The sequence below is a fragment of the Pristiophorus japonicus genome, chromosome 15 (genome assembly GCF_044704955.1).
Source record: "Pristiophorus japonicus isolate sPriJap1 chromosome 15, sPriJap1.hap1, whole genome shotgun sequence".
Lineage (NCBI taxonomy): Eukaryota > Metazoa > Chordata > Chondrichthyes > Pristiophoridae > Pristiophorus > Pristiophorus japonicus.
Genome location: NC_091991.1, coordinates 181526525 through 181542544, shown reverse-complemented (window position 1 = coordinate 181542544; position 16020 = coordinate 181526525). Strand labels below are relative to the sequence as shown.

General features: G+C 53.1%; 1 protein-coding gene across 1 annotated transcript in view; it reads right to left on the bottom strand.

Annotated features, from left to right (window-relative positions):
- The window catches only part of LOC139225808 (UNC93-like protein MFSD11), a 21583-nt gene extending 7231 nt beyond the window's left edge, over positions 1-14352 (bottom strand). Inside the window, exons 1-3 of the mRNA XM_070856653.1 lie at positions 14240-14352; positions 3395-3450; positions 1500-1607 (exon numbers count right to left, since the gene is read on the bottom strand). Coding sequence (XP_070712754.1) covers positions 1500-1607; positions 3395-3450; positions 14240-14326 — 251 coding nt within the window. The 5' untranslated portion in view covers positions 14327-14352. The remainder of the gene's footprint in view (positions 1-1499; positions 1608-3394; positions 3451-14239) is intronic.
- Positions 14353-16020: the final 1668 nt, after the last annotated feature.

The following is a 16020-nucleotide window of genomic DNA, read 5'->3' as shown; positions in this document are numbered from 1 at the left end:
GTCATAGCAGTGCATTTGGAAAGAGGTGACATGATAGGTCCAAGTCAGCATGGATTTGTGAAAGGGAAATCATGCTTGACAAATCTTCTGGAATTTTTTGAGGATGTTTCCAGTAGAGTGGATAAGGGAGAACCAGTTGATGTGGTATATTTGGACTTTCAGAAGGCGTTCGACAAGGTCCCACACAAGAGATTGATGTGCAAAGTTAGAGCACATGGGATTGGGGGTAGTGTACTGACATGGATTGAGAACTGGTTGTCAGACAGGAAGCAAAGAGTAGGAGTAAATGGGTACTTTTCAGAATGGCAGGCAGTGACTAGTGGGGTACCGCAAGGTTCTGTGCTGGGGCCCCAGCTGTTTACACTGTACATTAATGATTTAGATGAGGGGATTAAATGTAGTATCTCCAAATTTGCGGATGACACTAAGTTGGGTGGCAGTGTGAGCTGCGAGGAGGATGCTGTGAGGCTGCAGAGCGACTTGGATAGGTTAGGTGAGTGGGCAAATGCATGGCAGATGAAGTATAATGTGGATAAATGTGAGGTTATCCACTTTGGTGGTAAAAACAGAGAGACAGACTATTATCTGAATGGTGACAGATTAGGAAAAGGGGAGGTGCAAAGAGACCTGGGTGTCATGGTACATCAGTCATTGAAGGTTGGCATGCAGGTGCAGCAGGCGGTTAAGAAAGCAAATGGCATGTTGGCCTTCATAGCAAGGGGATTTGAGTACAGGGGCAGGGAGGTGTTGCTACAGTTGTACAGGGCATTGGTGAGGCCACACCTGGAGTATTGTGTACAGTTTTGGTCTCCTAACCTGAGGAAGGACATTCTTGCTATTGAGGGAGTGCAGCGAAGGTTCACCAGACTGATTCCCGGGATGGCGGGACTGACCTATCAAGAAAGACTGGATCAACTGGGCTTGTATTCACTGGAGTTCAGAAGAATGAGAGGGGACCTCATAGAAACATATAAAATTCTGACGGGGTTAGACAGGTTAGATGCAGGAAGAATGTTCCCAATGTTGGGGAAGTCCAGAACCAGGGGTCACAGTCTAAGGATAAGGGGTAAGCCATTTAGGACCGAGATGCGGAGGAACTTCTTCACCCAGAGAGTGGTGAACCTGTGGAATTCTCTACCACAGAAAGTTGTTGAGGCCAATTCACTAAATATATTCAAAAAGGAGTTAGATGAGGTCCTTACTGCTAGGGGGATCAAGGGGTATGGCGAGAAAGCAGGAATGGGGTACTGAAGTTGAATGTTCAGCCATGAACTCATTGAATGGCGGTGCAGGCTAGAAGGGCCGAATGGCCTACTCCTGCACCTATTTTCTATGTTTCTCTGTTTCTATGTTTCTATGAATGGGGGAAGAGGATGGAAATGATGGGGAGCATTTGGAGGCTGTGGGTTGAGAGAGGGATCTCCGATTTGACGACATACTTTATTCCTTGATGCGGTGCAGGAGTGTGGGAGACTATAACCCACGGGGACCAGCCTTACCTGTAAACCAGTCCACTGACGACCATTGACAGCTTCGGGCCGACAACTGCCACCACGGACGGAGCAATGAGGTTCGAGGCTGAAAACACTCCATAGACAATGGCGAGGCTGGAAAAGAAACGCAGGAAAGTGAGATTCTGTTGTTCTTCATTCCAGATCCTTCCACGCCCCACATACACTCTCCTCCTCCTCCCCCCCCAAACACTTCCCCCTCCCCCTCCCCCACGCCCCACATACACTCTCCTCCTCCCCCCCCAAACACTTCCCCCTCCCCCTCCCCCACGCCCCACATACACTCTCCTCCTCCCCCCCCAAACACTTCCCCCTCCCCCACGCCCCACATACACTCTCCTCCCCCCCCCCTCCCCACATACACTCTCCTCCTCCCCCCCCCCCAAACACTTCCCCCCCCGCCCAACATACACTCTCCCTCCCACGCCCCTCGTACAATCCCCCCCATCATGGGCGCAGAAGGAAGTTTATTACTGAAACAGAAGGCCTTCTCATTGCCTGTTGGTATTCTGCAACTCAGGGTCACACCGAGACCCGCTCACCCTGCACCTCTGTGCCCGCTGACCTACATTGGCTCCCGGTCCAGCAACACCTGGATTTAAAAATTCTCATCCTTGTTTTCAAATCTCTCCATGGCCCTCGCCCCCTCCCTATCTCTGTAACCTCCTCCAGCCTCACATTCTTCTGAGATTTCTGTGCTCCTCCAAATCTGGACTCTTGCACATTCCCCGATTTTCATCGCCCAGCCATCGGTGGCCGTGCCTTCAGCTGCCTGGGCCCGAAGCTCTGGCTTTCCCTCCCTAAACCTCTCCGCCTCTCTCTGCCTCTAAGATCCTCCTTACAACAGTGACTACACTCCAAGGATCCGCCTCGACTAATGCGCTCAAATCGTGGTGTGGGAACCGATGACCTGACTCAGAGGCAAGAGAGCAGCCCACCGTGCCACACTGGCATTCAGTATGGGTCATCTGACCGACACGGTCAGTCACGGCTCAGTCGCACTCTCGCATTAGGATCACGCCTTTCACCACCTTCCAAAATACTTCACAGCCAATGAAATACAATTTCAGCCATGGCTCAATGGATTACACTCTCACCATTGGCTGTAAAGCACTTTGAGACACTTGGTGGTCGTGAAAGGCACTATAGACATGCAAGACTTTCTTTAAAAACCTACCTCTTTGACCAAACTTTGATCACCTGTCCTAATGTCTCCTTTTGTGGCTCGGTGTCAGGTTTGCTAACACACCTGAGAAGCGCCTTGCGATGTTTTACTACATTAAAGGTGCTCTACAAAGGCAAAATGCAATGAGTGTGTAGGCCGACTGCCCAAGACAACAGGTTCTAGTGGTGTCACTCGATCAGAAAATGATTTTGTTGGGGGTGTGAGGGAAGTTACGAATGTTGACCCTGGCCTCAACATTTGACCCCACTCAGAGCGGAGAAGTGCCCTGCTGTGGACAAGGCTCGAGGCTGAAATCAGGGTCCACGGACTCACCCCGACTGGGGGGAACACCGGCTCTCCAGCATGCCACGGGAGAGGGAGGTCGGTGTAGCCCCCAACCCCGGCACCGTGGTAACTCCCGGCCCGGCGCGACGCGAGCTCCAGGCCTGGCCCGGCGGAAACGCCCAGCCCGTGACCCGCCAGGTTTGGTAAGGACCAGCTCTGCACATGGACTTCCTCGGAAGCAGATCCAGCAATGGCGATGCCCGGCTGCAGACCATAACGAGCCAAGCTCGGTGCAGACGCCGGGATTCAGGAACGCTCGCGGCCGGCCGGCGAGACTCCCGCCAGCAGCACGGTGCTACACGGCGGGATGTCGGTCCACGGGAAACGCTGTGAATCCATTGACCCGGGAGCAAAGAGCCGGAACATCTGGTACCTGTTGTAACCGCTGCCGGAGAAACTGGTGTTGGTCAAACTCCTTATGACCGTTTGCTGCAAAACAGGAAGATTGAAAGGGTTTAGGTTCGAACATCTCTCAGAAACATCGGCAATCGCTGACTGAGACGGGTAGTCGCACTGCTGCTGCACAAGCACACGTGGCAGCCATGCTCCAAACAGCAAGATCCCACAATGAGATGAGTTCATCCATTTTTGGTGGCGTTGGTCAAGGAGCCAGGGCACCGGGGTAACTCACCTTCAAATCGTGGCTGTGGGATCTTTTAACATCCACCCCAACTGCTGAAAGACGGCACAGCTGACAGTGCAGCACTCCCTCAGTACTGGCACTGAAGGATCAGCCTCGACTATGTGCTCAAATCGTGGTGTGGGACTCGAACCCATGACCTGACTCAGAGGCGAGAGAGCTGCCCACCGTGCCAGACTGGCATTCAGTATGGGTCATCTGACCGACACTGTGTCAGTCACGGCTCAGTCGCACTCTCGCATTTAGATAGCGCCTTTCACCACCTTCCAAATTGCTTCACAGCCAATGAAGTACAATATCAGCCATGGCTCAATGGATTACACTCTCACCTCTGGGTCAGGAGGTCGTGGGTTCAAGTCCCTTTCTCCAGAAACGTGAGCACAAAAATCTGGGCTGACACTTCCAGTGCAGTACTGAGGGAGTGCCGCACTGTCGGAGGGGCAGTACTGAGGGAGTGCCGCACTGTCGGAGGGGCAGTACTGAGGGAGCGCCGCACTGTCGGAGGGGCAGTACTGAGGGAGCGCCGCACTGTCGGAGGGGCAGTACTGAGGGAGCGCCGCACTGTCGGAGGGGCAGTACTGAGGGAGCGCCGCACTGTCGGAGGGGCAGTACTGAGGGAGCGCCGCACTGTCAAAGGTGCCGTCTTTCAGATGAGACGTTAAACCGAGGCCCCGTCTACTCTCTCAGGTGGATGTAAAAGATCCCATGGCCACTATTTCGAAGAAGAGCAGGGGAGTTCTCCACGGTATCCTGGCCAATATTTATCCCTCAAATCAACATCACTAAAACAGATTATCTGGTCGTTATTGCATTGCTGTGTGTGGGAGCTTGCTGTGCGCAACTTGGCTGCCACGTTACCCACATTACAACAGTGACTAGACTTTAAAAGCACTTCATTGGCTGTAAAGCGCTTTGAGATGTCCGGTGGTTGTGGAAGGCGCTATATAAATGCAAGTCTTTCTTTTATTTCAAATGAAGCCATGATCTCAGTGAATGGTGGGACAGGCTCGAGGGGCTGAATGGTCCACTTCTGTTCTGGTACTAATCATAAATTTATGCCCTCTTGTCACTGACTAGCGGAATTAATGTTTCACTATTTACATTCAAGCCCTCTCAGAATTCGAATGCTTGTTAGATCTCCCCTTAATCTTTAAATGTAGCCTTAGATTTTCAAGTCTCTCATTGTAACTCTAACCTCTCATCCATGGTATCATCCTAGTGAATCCATACTTTAGCTTAGACAGAGAGAGAGAAAGAGGGGCAGGGAGAGAGAGAAAGAGGGGCAGGGAGAGAGAGAAAGAGGGGCAGGGAGAGAGAGAAAGAGGGGCAGGGAGAGAGAGAAAGAGGGGCAGGGAGAGAGAGAAAGAGGGGCAGGGAGAGAGAGAAAGAGGGGCAGGGAGAGAGAGAAAGAGGGGCAGGGAGAGAGAGAAAGAGGGGCAGGGAGAGAGAGAAAGAGGGGCAGGGAGAGAGAGAAAGAGGGGCAGGGAGAGAGAGAAAGAGGGGCAGGGAGAGAGAGAAAGAGGGGCAGGGAGAGAGAGAAAGAGGGGCAGGGAGAGAGAGAAAGAGGGGCAGGGAGAGAGAGAAAGAGGGGCAGGGAGAGAGAGAAAGAGGGGCAGGGAGAGAGAGAAAGAGGGGCAGGGAGAGAGAGAAAGAGGGGCAGGGAGAGAGAGAAAGAGGGGCAGGGAGAGAGAGAAAGAGGGGCAGGGAGAGAGAGAAAGAGGGGCAGGGAGAGAGAGAAAGAGGGGCAGGGAGAGAGAGAAAGAGGGGCAGGGAGAGAGAGAAAGAGGGGCAGGGAGAGAGAGAAAGAGGGGCAGGGAGAGAGAGAAAGAGGGGCAGGGAGAGAGAGAAAGAGGGGCAGGGAGAGAGAGAAAGAGGGGCAGGGAGAGAGAGAAAGAGGGGCAGGGAGAGAGAGAAAGAGGGGCAGGGAGAGAGAGAAAGAGGGGCAGGGAGAGAGAGAAAGAGGGGCAGGGAGAGAGAGAAAGAGGGGCAGGGAGAGAGAGAAAGAGGGGCAGGGAGAGAGAGAAAGAGGGGCAGGGAGAGAGAGAAAGAGGGGCAGGGAGAGAGAGAAAGAGGGGCAGGGAGAGAGAGAAAGAGGGGCAGGGAGAGAGAGAAAGAGGGGCAGGGAGAGAGAGAAAGAGGGGCAGGGAGAGAGAGAAAGAGGGGCAGGGAGAGAGAGAAAGAGGGGCAGGGAGAGAGAGAAAGAGGGGCAGGGAGAGAGAGAAAGAGGGGCAGGGAGAGAGAGAAAGAGGGGCAGGGAGAGAGAGAAAGAGGGGCAGGGAGAGAGAGAAAGAGGGGCAGGGAGAGAGAGAAAGAGGGGCAGGGAGAGAGAGAAAGAGGGGCAGGGAGAGAGAGAAAGAGGGGCAGGGAGAGAGAGAAAGAGGGGCAGGGAGAGAGAGAAAGAGGGGCAGGGAGAGAGAGAAAGAGGGGCAGGGAGAGAGAGAAAGAGGGGCAGGGAGAGAGAGAAAGAGGGGCAGGGAGAGAGAGAAAGAGGGGCAGGGAGAGAGAGAAAGAGGGGCAGGGAGAGAGAGAAAGAGGGGCAGGGAGAGAGAGAAAGAGGGGCAGGGAGAGAGAGAAAGAGGGGCAGGGAGAGAGAGAAAGAGGGGCAGGGAGAGAGAGAAAGAGGGGCAGGGAGAGAGAGAAAGAGGGGCAGGGAGAGAGAGAAAGAGGGGCAGGGAGAGAGAGAAAGAGGGGCAGGGAGAGAGAGAAAGAGGGGCAGGGAGAGAGAGAAAGAGGGGCAGGGAGAGAGAGAAAGAGGGGCAGGGAGAGAGAGAAAGAGGGGCAGGGAGAGAGAGAAAGAGGGGCAGGGAGAGAGAGAAAGAGGGGCAGGGAGAGAGAGAAAGAGGGGCAGGGAGAGAGAGAAAGAGGGGCAGGGAGAGAGAGAAAGAGGGGCAGGGAGAGAGAGAAAGAGGGGCAGGGAGAGAGAGAAAGAGGGGCAGGGAGAGAGAGAAAGAGGGGCAGGGAGAGAGAGAAAGAGGGGCAGGGAGAGAGAGAAAGAGGGGCAGGGAGAGAGAGAAAGAGGGGCAGGGAGAGAGAGAAAGAGGGGCAGGGAGAGAGAGAAAGAGGGGCAGGGAGAGAGAGAAAGAGGGGCAGGGAGAGAGAGAAAGAGGGGCAGGGAGAGAGAGAAAGAGGGGCAGGGAGAGAGAGAAAGAGGGGCAGGGAGAGAGAGAAAGAGGGGCAGGGAGAGAGAGAAAGAGGGGCAGGGAGAGAGAGAAAGAGGGGCAGGGAGAGAGAGAAAGAGGGGCAGGGAGAGAGAGAAAGAGGGGCAGGGAGAGAGAGAAAGAGGGGCAGGGAGAGAGAGAAAGAGGGGCAGGGAGAGAGAGAAAGAGGGGCAGGGAGAGAGAGAAAGAGGGGCAGGGAGAGAGAGAAAGAGGGGCAGGGAGAGAGAGAAAGAGGGGCAGGGAGAGAGAGAAAGAGGGGCAGGGAGAGAGAGAAAGAGGGGCAGGGAGAGAGAGAAAGAGGGGCAGGGAGAGAGAGAAAGAGGGGCAGGGAGAGAGAGAAAGAGGGGCAGGGAGAGAGAGAAAGAGGGGCAGGGAGAGAGAGAAAGAGGGGCAGGGAGAGAGAGAAAGAGGGGCAGGGAGAGAGAGAAAGAGGGGCAGGGAGAGAGAGAAAGAGGGGCAGGGAGAGAGAGAAAGAGGGGCAGGGAGAGAGAGAAAGAGGGGCAGGGAGAGAGAGAAAGAGGGGCAGGGAGAGAGAGAAAGAGGGGCAGGGAGAGAGAGAAAGAGGGGCAGGGAGAGAGAGAAAGAGGGGCAGGGAGAGAGAGAAAGAGGGGCAGGGAGAGAGAGAAAGAGGGGCAGGGAGAGAGAGAAAGAGGGGCAGGGAGAGAGAGAAAGAGGGGCAGGGAGAGAGAGAAAGAGGGGCAGGGAGAGAGAGAAAGAGGGGCAGGGAGAGAGAGAAAGAGGGGCAGGGAGAGAGAGAAAGAGGGGCAGGGAGAGAGAGAAAGAGGGGCAGGGAGAGAGAGAAAGAGGGGCAGGGAGAGAGAGAAAGAGGGGCAGGGAGAGAGAGAAAGAGGGGCAGGGAGAGAGAGAAAGAGGGGCAGGGAGAGAGAGAAAGAGGGGCAGGGAGAGAGAGAAAGAGGGGCAGGGAGAGAGAGAAAGAGGGGCAGGGAGAGAGAGAAAGAGGGGCAGGGAGAGAGAGAAAGAGGGGCAGGGAGAGAGAGAAAGAGGGGCAGGGAGAGAGAGAAAGAGGGGCAGGGAGAGAGAGAAAGAGGGGCAGGGAGAGAGAGAAAGAGGGGCAGGGAGAGAGAGAAAGAGGGGCAGGGAGAGAGAGAAAGAGGGGCAGGGAGAGAGAGAAAGAGGGGCAGGGAGAGAGAGAAAGAGGGGCAGGGAGAGAGAGAAAGAGGGGCAGGGAGAGAGAGAAAGAGGGGCAGGGAGAGAGAGAAAGAGGGGCAGGGAGAGAGAGAAAGAGGGGCAGGGAGAGAGAGAAAGAGGGGCAGGGAGAGAGAGAAAGAGGGGCAGGGAGAGAGAGAAAGAGGGGCAGGGAGAGAGAGAAAGAGGGGCAGGGAGAGAGAGAAAGAGGGGCAGGGAGAGAGAGAAAGAGGGGCAGGGAGAGAGAGAAAGAGGGGCAGGGAGAGAGAGAAAGAGGGGCAGGGAGAGAGAGAAAGAGGGGCAGGGAGAGAGAGAAAGAGGGGCAGGGAGAGAGAGAAAGAGGGGCAGGGAGAGAGAGAAAGAGGGGCAGGGAGAGAGAGAAAGAGGGGCAGGGAGAGAGAGAAAGAGGGGCAGGGAGAGAGAGAAAGAGGGGCAGGGAGAGAGAGAAAGAGGGGCAGGGAGAGAGAGAAAGAGGGGCAGGGAGAGAGAGAAAGAGGGGCAGGGAGAGAGAGAAAGAGGGGCAGGGAGAGAGAGAAAGAGGGGCAGGGAGAGAGAGAAAGAGGGGCAGGGAGAGAGAGAAAGAGGGGCAGGGAGAGAGAGAAAGAGGGGCAGGGAGAGAGAGAAAGAGGGGCAGGGAGAGAGAAAGAGGGGCAGGGAGAGAGAAAGAGGGGCAGGGAGAGAGAAAGAGGGGCAGGGAGAGAGAAAGAGGGGCAGGGAGAGAGAAAGAGGGGCAGGGAGAGAGAAAGAGGGGCAGGGAGAGATAATGGGACGATCTCTATTGGAACAGAGAAAGCGAAGAGGTGATTTATTGAGATTTTTAAAATCAAGAGTTTTGGCGCGAGAGCCGGGAAGTGGGATTAGTTTGGGATTGATACAGGGCTATGGGGAGAGAGCGGGGCAGTGGGATTAATTTGGGATTGATACAGGACGATGGGGAGAGAGGGGCAGTGGGATTAGTTTGGGGATTGATACAGGACTATTGGGAGAGAGTGGGGCAGTGGGATTAGTTTTGGATGGAACATAAGAACATAAGAAGTAGGAGCAGGAGTGGGTCATACAGCCCCTCGAGCCTGCTCCGCCATTCAATAAGATCATGGCTGATCTTCGACCTCAACTCCACTTTCCCGCCCGATCCCCATATCCCTCGATTCCCCTGGACTCCAAAAATCTATCGATATCAACCTTGAGTATACTCAAAGACTCAGCATCCACAGCCCTCTGGGGTACAGAATTGCAAAGATTAAAACCCTCTGAGTGAAGAAATTCCTCCTCATCTCTGTCTTAAATGACCTATCCCGTATCCTGAGACTATGCTCCCTTAGTTCTAGACATTCCAGCCAGGGGAAACATAAGAAATAGGAGCAGGAGTCGGCCACCCGGCCCCTTGAGCCTGCTCCGCCATTCAATTAGATCATGGCTGATCTGATCATGGACTCAGCTCCACTTCCCTGCCCGCTCTCCATAACCCTTTACTCCCTTATCGCTCAAAAATCTGTCTATCTCCGCCTTAAATATATTTAATGACCCAGCCTCCACAGCTCTCTGGGGCAGAGAATTCCACAGGTTTACAACCCTCAGAGAGAAGAAATTCCTCCTCATCTCAGTTTTAAATGGGCGGCCCCTTATTCTGAAACTATGCCCCCTAGTTCTAGATTCCCCCACGAGGGGAAACATCCTCTCTGCATCTACCTTGTCGAGCCCTCTCAGAATCTTATGTGTTTCAATAAGATCAACTCTCATTCTTCTAAACCCCCATGAGTATAGGCCCAACTTTTCCATCTCAGGAATCAACCTAGTGAACCTTCTCTGAACAGCCTCCAATGCAAGTATATCCCTCGTTAAATAAGGAGATCAAAACTGTATGCAGTACTCCAGGTGTGGCCTCACCAATACCCTGTACAGTTGTAGCAGGACTTCTTTGCTTTTACACTCCATCCCCGTTGCAATAAAGACCAACATTCCATTTGCCTTCCTGATTACTTGCTGTATCTGCATATTCACTTTTTGTGTTTCATGCACAAGGGCCCCCAGGTCCCTCTGTACTGCAGCATTTTGTAATCTCTCTCCATTTAAATGATAATTTGCTTTTTTATTTTTTCTGCCAAAGTGGATAACCTCACATTTTCCCACATTATACTCCATCTGCCAAATGTTTGCCCACTCACTTAGCCTGTCTATATCCCTTTGAAATTTTTTTGTGTCCTCCTCACATCTTGCTTTCCCACGTATCTTTGTATAATAGAAACATAGAAACATAGAAAATAGGTGCAGGAGTAGGCCATTCGGCCCTTCTAGCCTGCACCGCCATTCAATGAGTTCATGGCTGAACATTCAACTTCAGTACCCCATTCCTGCTTTCTCGCCATACCCCTTGATCCCCCTAGCAGTAAGGACCTCATCTAACTCCTTTTTGAATATATTTAGTGAATTGGCCTCAACAACTTTCTGTGGTAGAGAATTCCACAGGTTCACCACTCTCTGGGTGAAGAAGTTCCTCCGCATCTCGGTCCTAAATGGCTTACCCCTTATCCTTAGACTGTGACCCCTGGTTCTGGACTTCCCCAACATTGGGAACATTCTTCCTGCATCTAACCTGTCTAACCCTGTCAGAATTTTATATGTTTCTATGAGGTCCCCTCTCATTCTTCTGAACTCCAGTGAATACAAGCCCAGTTGATCCAGTCTTTCTTGATAGGTCAGTCCCGCCATCCCGGGAATCAGTCTGGTGAACCTTCGCTGCATTCCCTCAATAGCAAGAATGTCCTTCCTCAGGTTAGGAGACCAAAACTGTACACAATACTCCAGGTGTGGCCTCACCAATGCCCTGTACAACTGTAGCAACACCTCCCTGCCCCTGTACTCAAATCCCCTTGCTATGAAGGCCAACATGCCATTTGCTTTCTTAACCGCCTGCTGCACCTGCATGCCAACCTTCAATAATCAGCAAACTTGGCTACATTACACTCGGTCCCTTCATCCAAGTCATTAATATAGATTGTAAATAGTTGATGCCCCATCACCTATCCATGCGGCACCCCACTATTCACTGTTTGCCAACCGGAAAATGACCCATTTATCCCGACTCTCTGTTTTCTGTTAGTTAGCCAATCCTCTATCCATGCTAATATATTACCCCCAACCCAGTGAACTTTTATCTTGTGCAGTAACCTTTTATGTGGCACCTTATCGAATGCCTTCTGGAAATCCAAATACACCACATCCTCTGGTTCCCCCTTATCCACCCTGCTCGTTACATCCTCAAAGAACTCCAGCAAATTTGTCAAACATGATTTCCCTTTCATAAACAACCTCTCAGCATCAACCCTGTCAATCCCCTTCAGAATCTTGTATGTTTCGATGAGATAATTTCTGATTCTTCTAATTTCTGGAGAGTGCAGGCCCAACCTACACAATCTCTAATCATAAGACAGCCTTCTCATCCCAGGAATCAGTCTGGTGAACCTCTGTTGCACTGCCTCCAAGGCAAGTATATCCTTCCTTAGATAAGGAGACCAAAACTGTGCACAGTGCTCCAGGTGTGGTCTCACCAAGGCCCTGTACAATTGGAGCAAGACTTCCTTACTCTTGTACTCCAACTCCTTGGCAATAAAGGCCAACATGCCATTTGCCTTCCTTATCGCTTTCTGTACCTGCATGCTCGCTTTCTGTGTTTCCTGTACGAGGACACGCAAATCTTTCTGAACGCCAACATTTAAAAGTTTCCCACCATTTAAAAAATATTCTGTTTTTCTATTCTTCCTACCAAAGTGAATAACTTCACATTTCGCCACATTATACTCCATCTGCCACCTCACTGCCCACTCACTGAACCTGTCTCTATCCCTTTGCAGTCTGTGTTCTCCTCACAGCTTACTGTCCCACTCGCTTTGTATCAGCAGCAAACTTGGATACATGAAACTCGGACCCTTCATCTAGATCATTAATATAGATTGCTCGATAAAAGAACCATGAAGGGCCGAATGGCCTGCTTCTGTGCTGTAAACATAAAGTGATTGTGAACAGAGACTTTCATTGAGCTGGGCTGTGACTCCTGTTCAAATGATGTCACGGTCATGGGTCTGCTGGCAGGTGATAAAGTTATTTGAAGAACAGAGTAAGTGTTTGTGCCCCAGTGCTGGGATCACATGCTGTGAGTGCATGAGTAAATAGCGAGCACAGCCAACTATTTCAGCCTCTTCTCCTCAGGCTTGTTTCCCCCTCTGCAGCTCTCTGCCCTCCTCTTGCTGTCGCTCCTCCACTACTTCACCCCAGGGGCCAGTAATTACGAGTGAGCCGGACAGCGAGATTCATCAGAATATTTGACTGTGGAGAGCATCACATCCAAACCAAACTGCATCCTCGCCAAACACCCCACACGTGGCTATTTCCCAGCAGTGATCACTGGATAATGATTGGGGGCAATGAGGCCGATTGTCACATCCCTGTCACCCCTTGGAGTAACTCTGATCCGATGCACCTTTATCCCAGTACATTGTAGCCCTGGCACACTGCAAGCCATTTAAATCCTGACTTTAGTCGATACAGTGCCATTTTAACCAATACATTGTTACCTTAAATAATATATTGTCACTTTAACCAATACATTGTTACTTTAATTGATATTATACCACTTTAAACTGTAGATTCCTAATTTAACTGAGTTATATATTGATCCTTTAACACATACACTGTTACTTTACTTCAAGCACTATCACTTTAACAAATACATTATCACCTCAGCCCATGCCCGAGTACTGTAATCCTGTTAACCCAAACCTATACTCATGTTACTCGAGTATACACTCTAACCCAGGCCCAGTTACTCTCACCTTAACCATTACTGTAACCCTAGCCCAGACACTCTAACTTAGCCCAGTCACTCTCACCCCCCCCAGTCACTTTGACCCGAGCCCAGTCACCAACTCCCCCGTCGCTCTAATCTCCCCCCCCTCAGTCGCTCTAACTCCCCTCAGTCGCTCTAACGCCCCCTCCACTCGCTCTAACCGCCCCCCCCAGCCGCACTAACCCCCCGCCCCCGTCGCTCTAACCCCCCCCAGTCGCTCTAACCCCCCCCCGCAGTCGCTCTAACCCCCCCCCCGCAGTCGCTCTAACCCCCCCCAGTCGCTCTAACTCCCCGCCCCCGTCGCTCTAACTCCCCCCCCCCCCAGTCACTCTAACTCCCCCCCACCCCAGTCACTCTAACTCCCCCCCCTCCAGTCGCTCTAACTCCCCCCCCCAGTCGCTCTAACTACCCCCCCCAGTCGTTCTAACTCCCCCACCCCAGTCGCTCTAACTCCCCCCGCCCCAGTCGCTCTAACTCCCCCCGCCCCAGTCGCTCTAACTCCCCCCCCCCCAGTCGCTCTAACTCCCCCCCCCCAGTCGCTCTAACTCCCCCCCCCCCAGTCGCTCTAACTCCCCCCCCCCAGTCGCTCTAACTCCCCCCCCCCCAGTCGCTCTAACTCCCCCCCCCCAGTCGCTCTAACTCCCCCCCCCCAGTCGCTCTAACTCCCCCCCCCCCAGTCGCTCTAACTCCCCCCCCCCCCAGTCGCTCTAACTCCCCCCCCCCCAGTCGCTCTAACTCCCCCCCCCCCAGTCGCTCTAACTCCCCCCCCCCAGTCGCTCTAACTCCCCCACCCCAGTCGCTCTAACTCCCCCCCCCCAGTCGCTCTAACTCCCCCACCCCAGTCGCTCTAACTCCCCCACCCCAGTCGCTCTAACCTCCCCCACCCCCGCCACTCTCGCTCTAACTCCCCCAGTCACTTTGACCCGAGCCCAGTCACTAACTTTCCCCACTCACTCTAACCACCCCCCCACTCGCTCTAACCCAACCCCACCATTCGCTCTAACCCCCCCCCCCACTCGCTCTAACCCCCCCACTTGCTCTAACCCCCCCCACTTGCTCTAACCAACCCCCCACTCCCTCTAACCCCCCCAACTCCCCACTCCCTCTAACCCCCCCCAACTCCCCACTCACTCTAACCCCCCCCAACTCCCCACTCACTCTAACCCCCCCAACTCCCTCTAACACGCCCCCCCCCACTCGCTCTAACTTCCCCCCACCCCACTCGCTCTAACTTCCCCAGTCACTTTGACCCGAGCCCAGTCACTAACTTTCCCCACTCGCTCTAACGCCCCCCCCCCCACCCAGTCACTAAACCTCCCCAGTCACTCTGACCCCGGTCGCTCTAACCCCAGCCCAGTCACTCTGACCCTCCCCAGTCACTCACCCTCCCGGGAACCTGCTACCCTTACACTGAGCGGGGTTGAGCCTGACCTCGATGTTGCCGCAGGTGGTGAAGGCGGTGAAGATGAGCATGAAGCCCATTCCCAGCAGGTAAACGTTGCTCAGCCTGCGATCCATTGAGACAGTGAGCGGCTGCAGCGCGACTTGCCCAACCCAGCGGCCCCAGCCGTCAATCATCCGGCGGAGGGCGGGGCTACAACCGTCAATCAATCCGACAGAGGGCGGGGCTACTGCTGTCAATCACTCACCCTGGGCTCAGGACCCTTGCCTCCCTCTGATTCCTCCCCCAAAGTCCTCTGGCTGCTTCCTGCAGTACGAGCACAGGGCCCCCTTCAGCACCTCACCCATGTCCCCATTCTTCATGAGCCTAGGCATTTGGCACACTGTTCAACTGTGACAGGCATCACAGCCAATCCCTATCCTGGCCCTCACATCATGTCTCATTTCTCAACAGGAGGGAACATAGGAACATCCAGCCGCTGGAGTCTGTTGTGCTATTCAATGAGATTATGGCTGATCTGCAACCTAACTCCATATACCTGCCTTTGCCCCATATCCCTTAATATCTTTTTTATAAACAAAAAGCTATCAATCTATGATTTAAAATCAGCCTGGGTAGTGTCTTTACCCACCTGCAGCACTTCAGAAGAATCATAGAATCTTACAGCACAGAAGGAGGCCATTCAGCCCATCGTGCCTGTGACAGTTCTGTGAGAGAGCTATCCAATTCGACCCACTCCCAATGCTCTTTCCCCACAGCCCGGCAGGAAGCAGTCTACTGTGGTGTAAAATCAGCATTTGGAGTGAGAAGAGCAAGGTCTGGGGAAACAGGGAGTGATAATCTTCCCTCTGATTCCCTGCCTCATTCAGATTATTGTTGCTCAAACCACAAGCGAAAATAAACAGACAATGAGTGAGGGAGAATATATGATGTGTGGGGTGGGGGAGGTGAGTGGAAGGTTTTTTTTCCATTCGTTCCCGGGGTGTGGGCGTCACTGGCAAGGCTGGCATTTATTGCCCATCCCTAATTGCCCCTTGAGAAGGTGGTGGTGAGCCGCCGCCTTGAACCGCTGCAGTCCGTGTGGTGAAGGTGCTCCCACAGTGCTGTTAGGGAGGGAGTTCCAGGATTGTGACCCAGCGACGATGAAGGAACGGCCGATATATTTCCCAGTCAGGATGGTGTGCGACTGGGAGGGGAACGTGGAGGTGGTGGTGTTCCCATGCGCCTGCTGCCCTTGTCCTTCTAGGTGGTAGAGGTCGCGGGCTTTGGAAGTGCTATTCAGGCAATGACTGAGGGGAAACTGATGAGGAACTAGGGGAGAGAGGTGAGTAGGAGGAGATGAGGGGGTTACCCTATGATGATAGATTGAGTAAACTGGGTCTTTACTCGTTGGAGTTCAGAAGGATGAGGGGTGATCTTATAGAAACATTTAAAATAATGAAAGGGATAGACAAGATAGAGGCAGAGAGGTTGTTTCCACTGGTCGCGGAGACTAGAACTAGGGGGCACAGCCTCAAAATACGGGGGAGCCAATTTAAAACCGAGTTGAGAAGGAATTTCTTCTCCCAGAGGGTTGTGAATCTGTGGAATTCTCTAACCAAGGAAGCAGTTGAGGCTAGCTCATTGAATGTATTCAAGTCACAGATAGATAGATTTTTAACCAATAAGGGAATTAAGGGTTACGGGGAGCGGGCGGGTAAGTGGAGCTGAGTCCACGGCCAGATCAGCCATGATCTTGTTGAAGGGCGGAGCAGGCTCGAGGGGCTAGATGGCCTACTCCGGTTCCTAATTCTTATGTTCTTATGTTCTT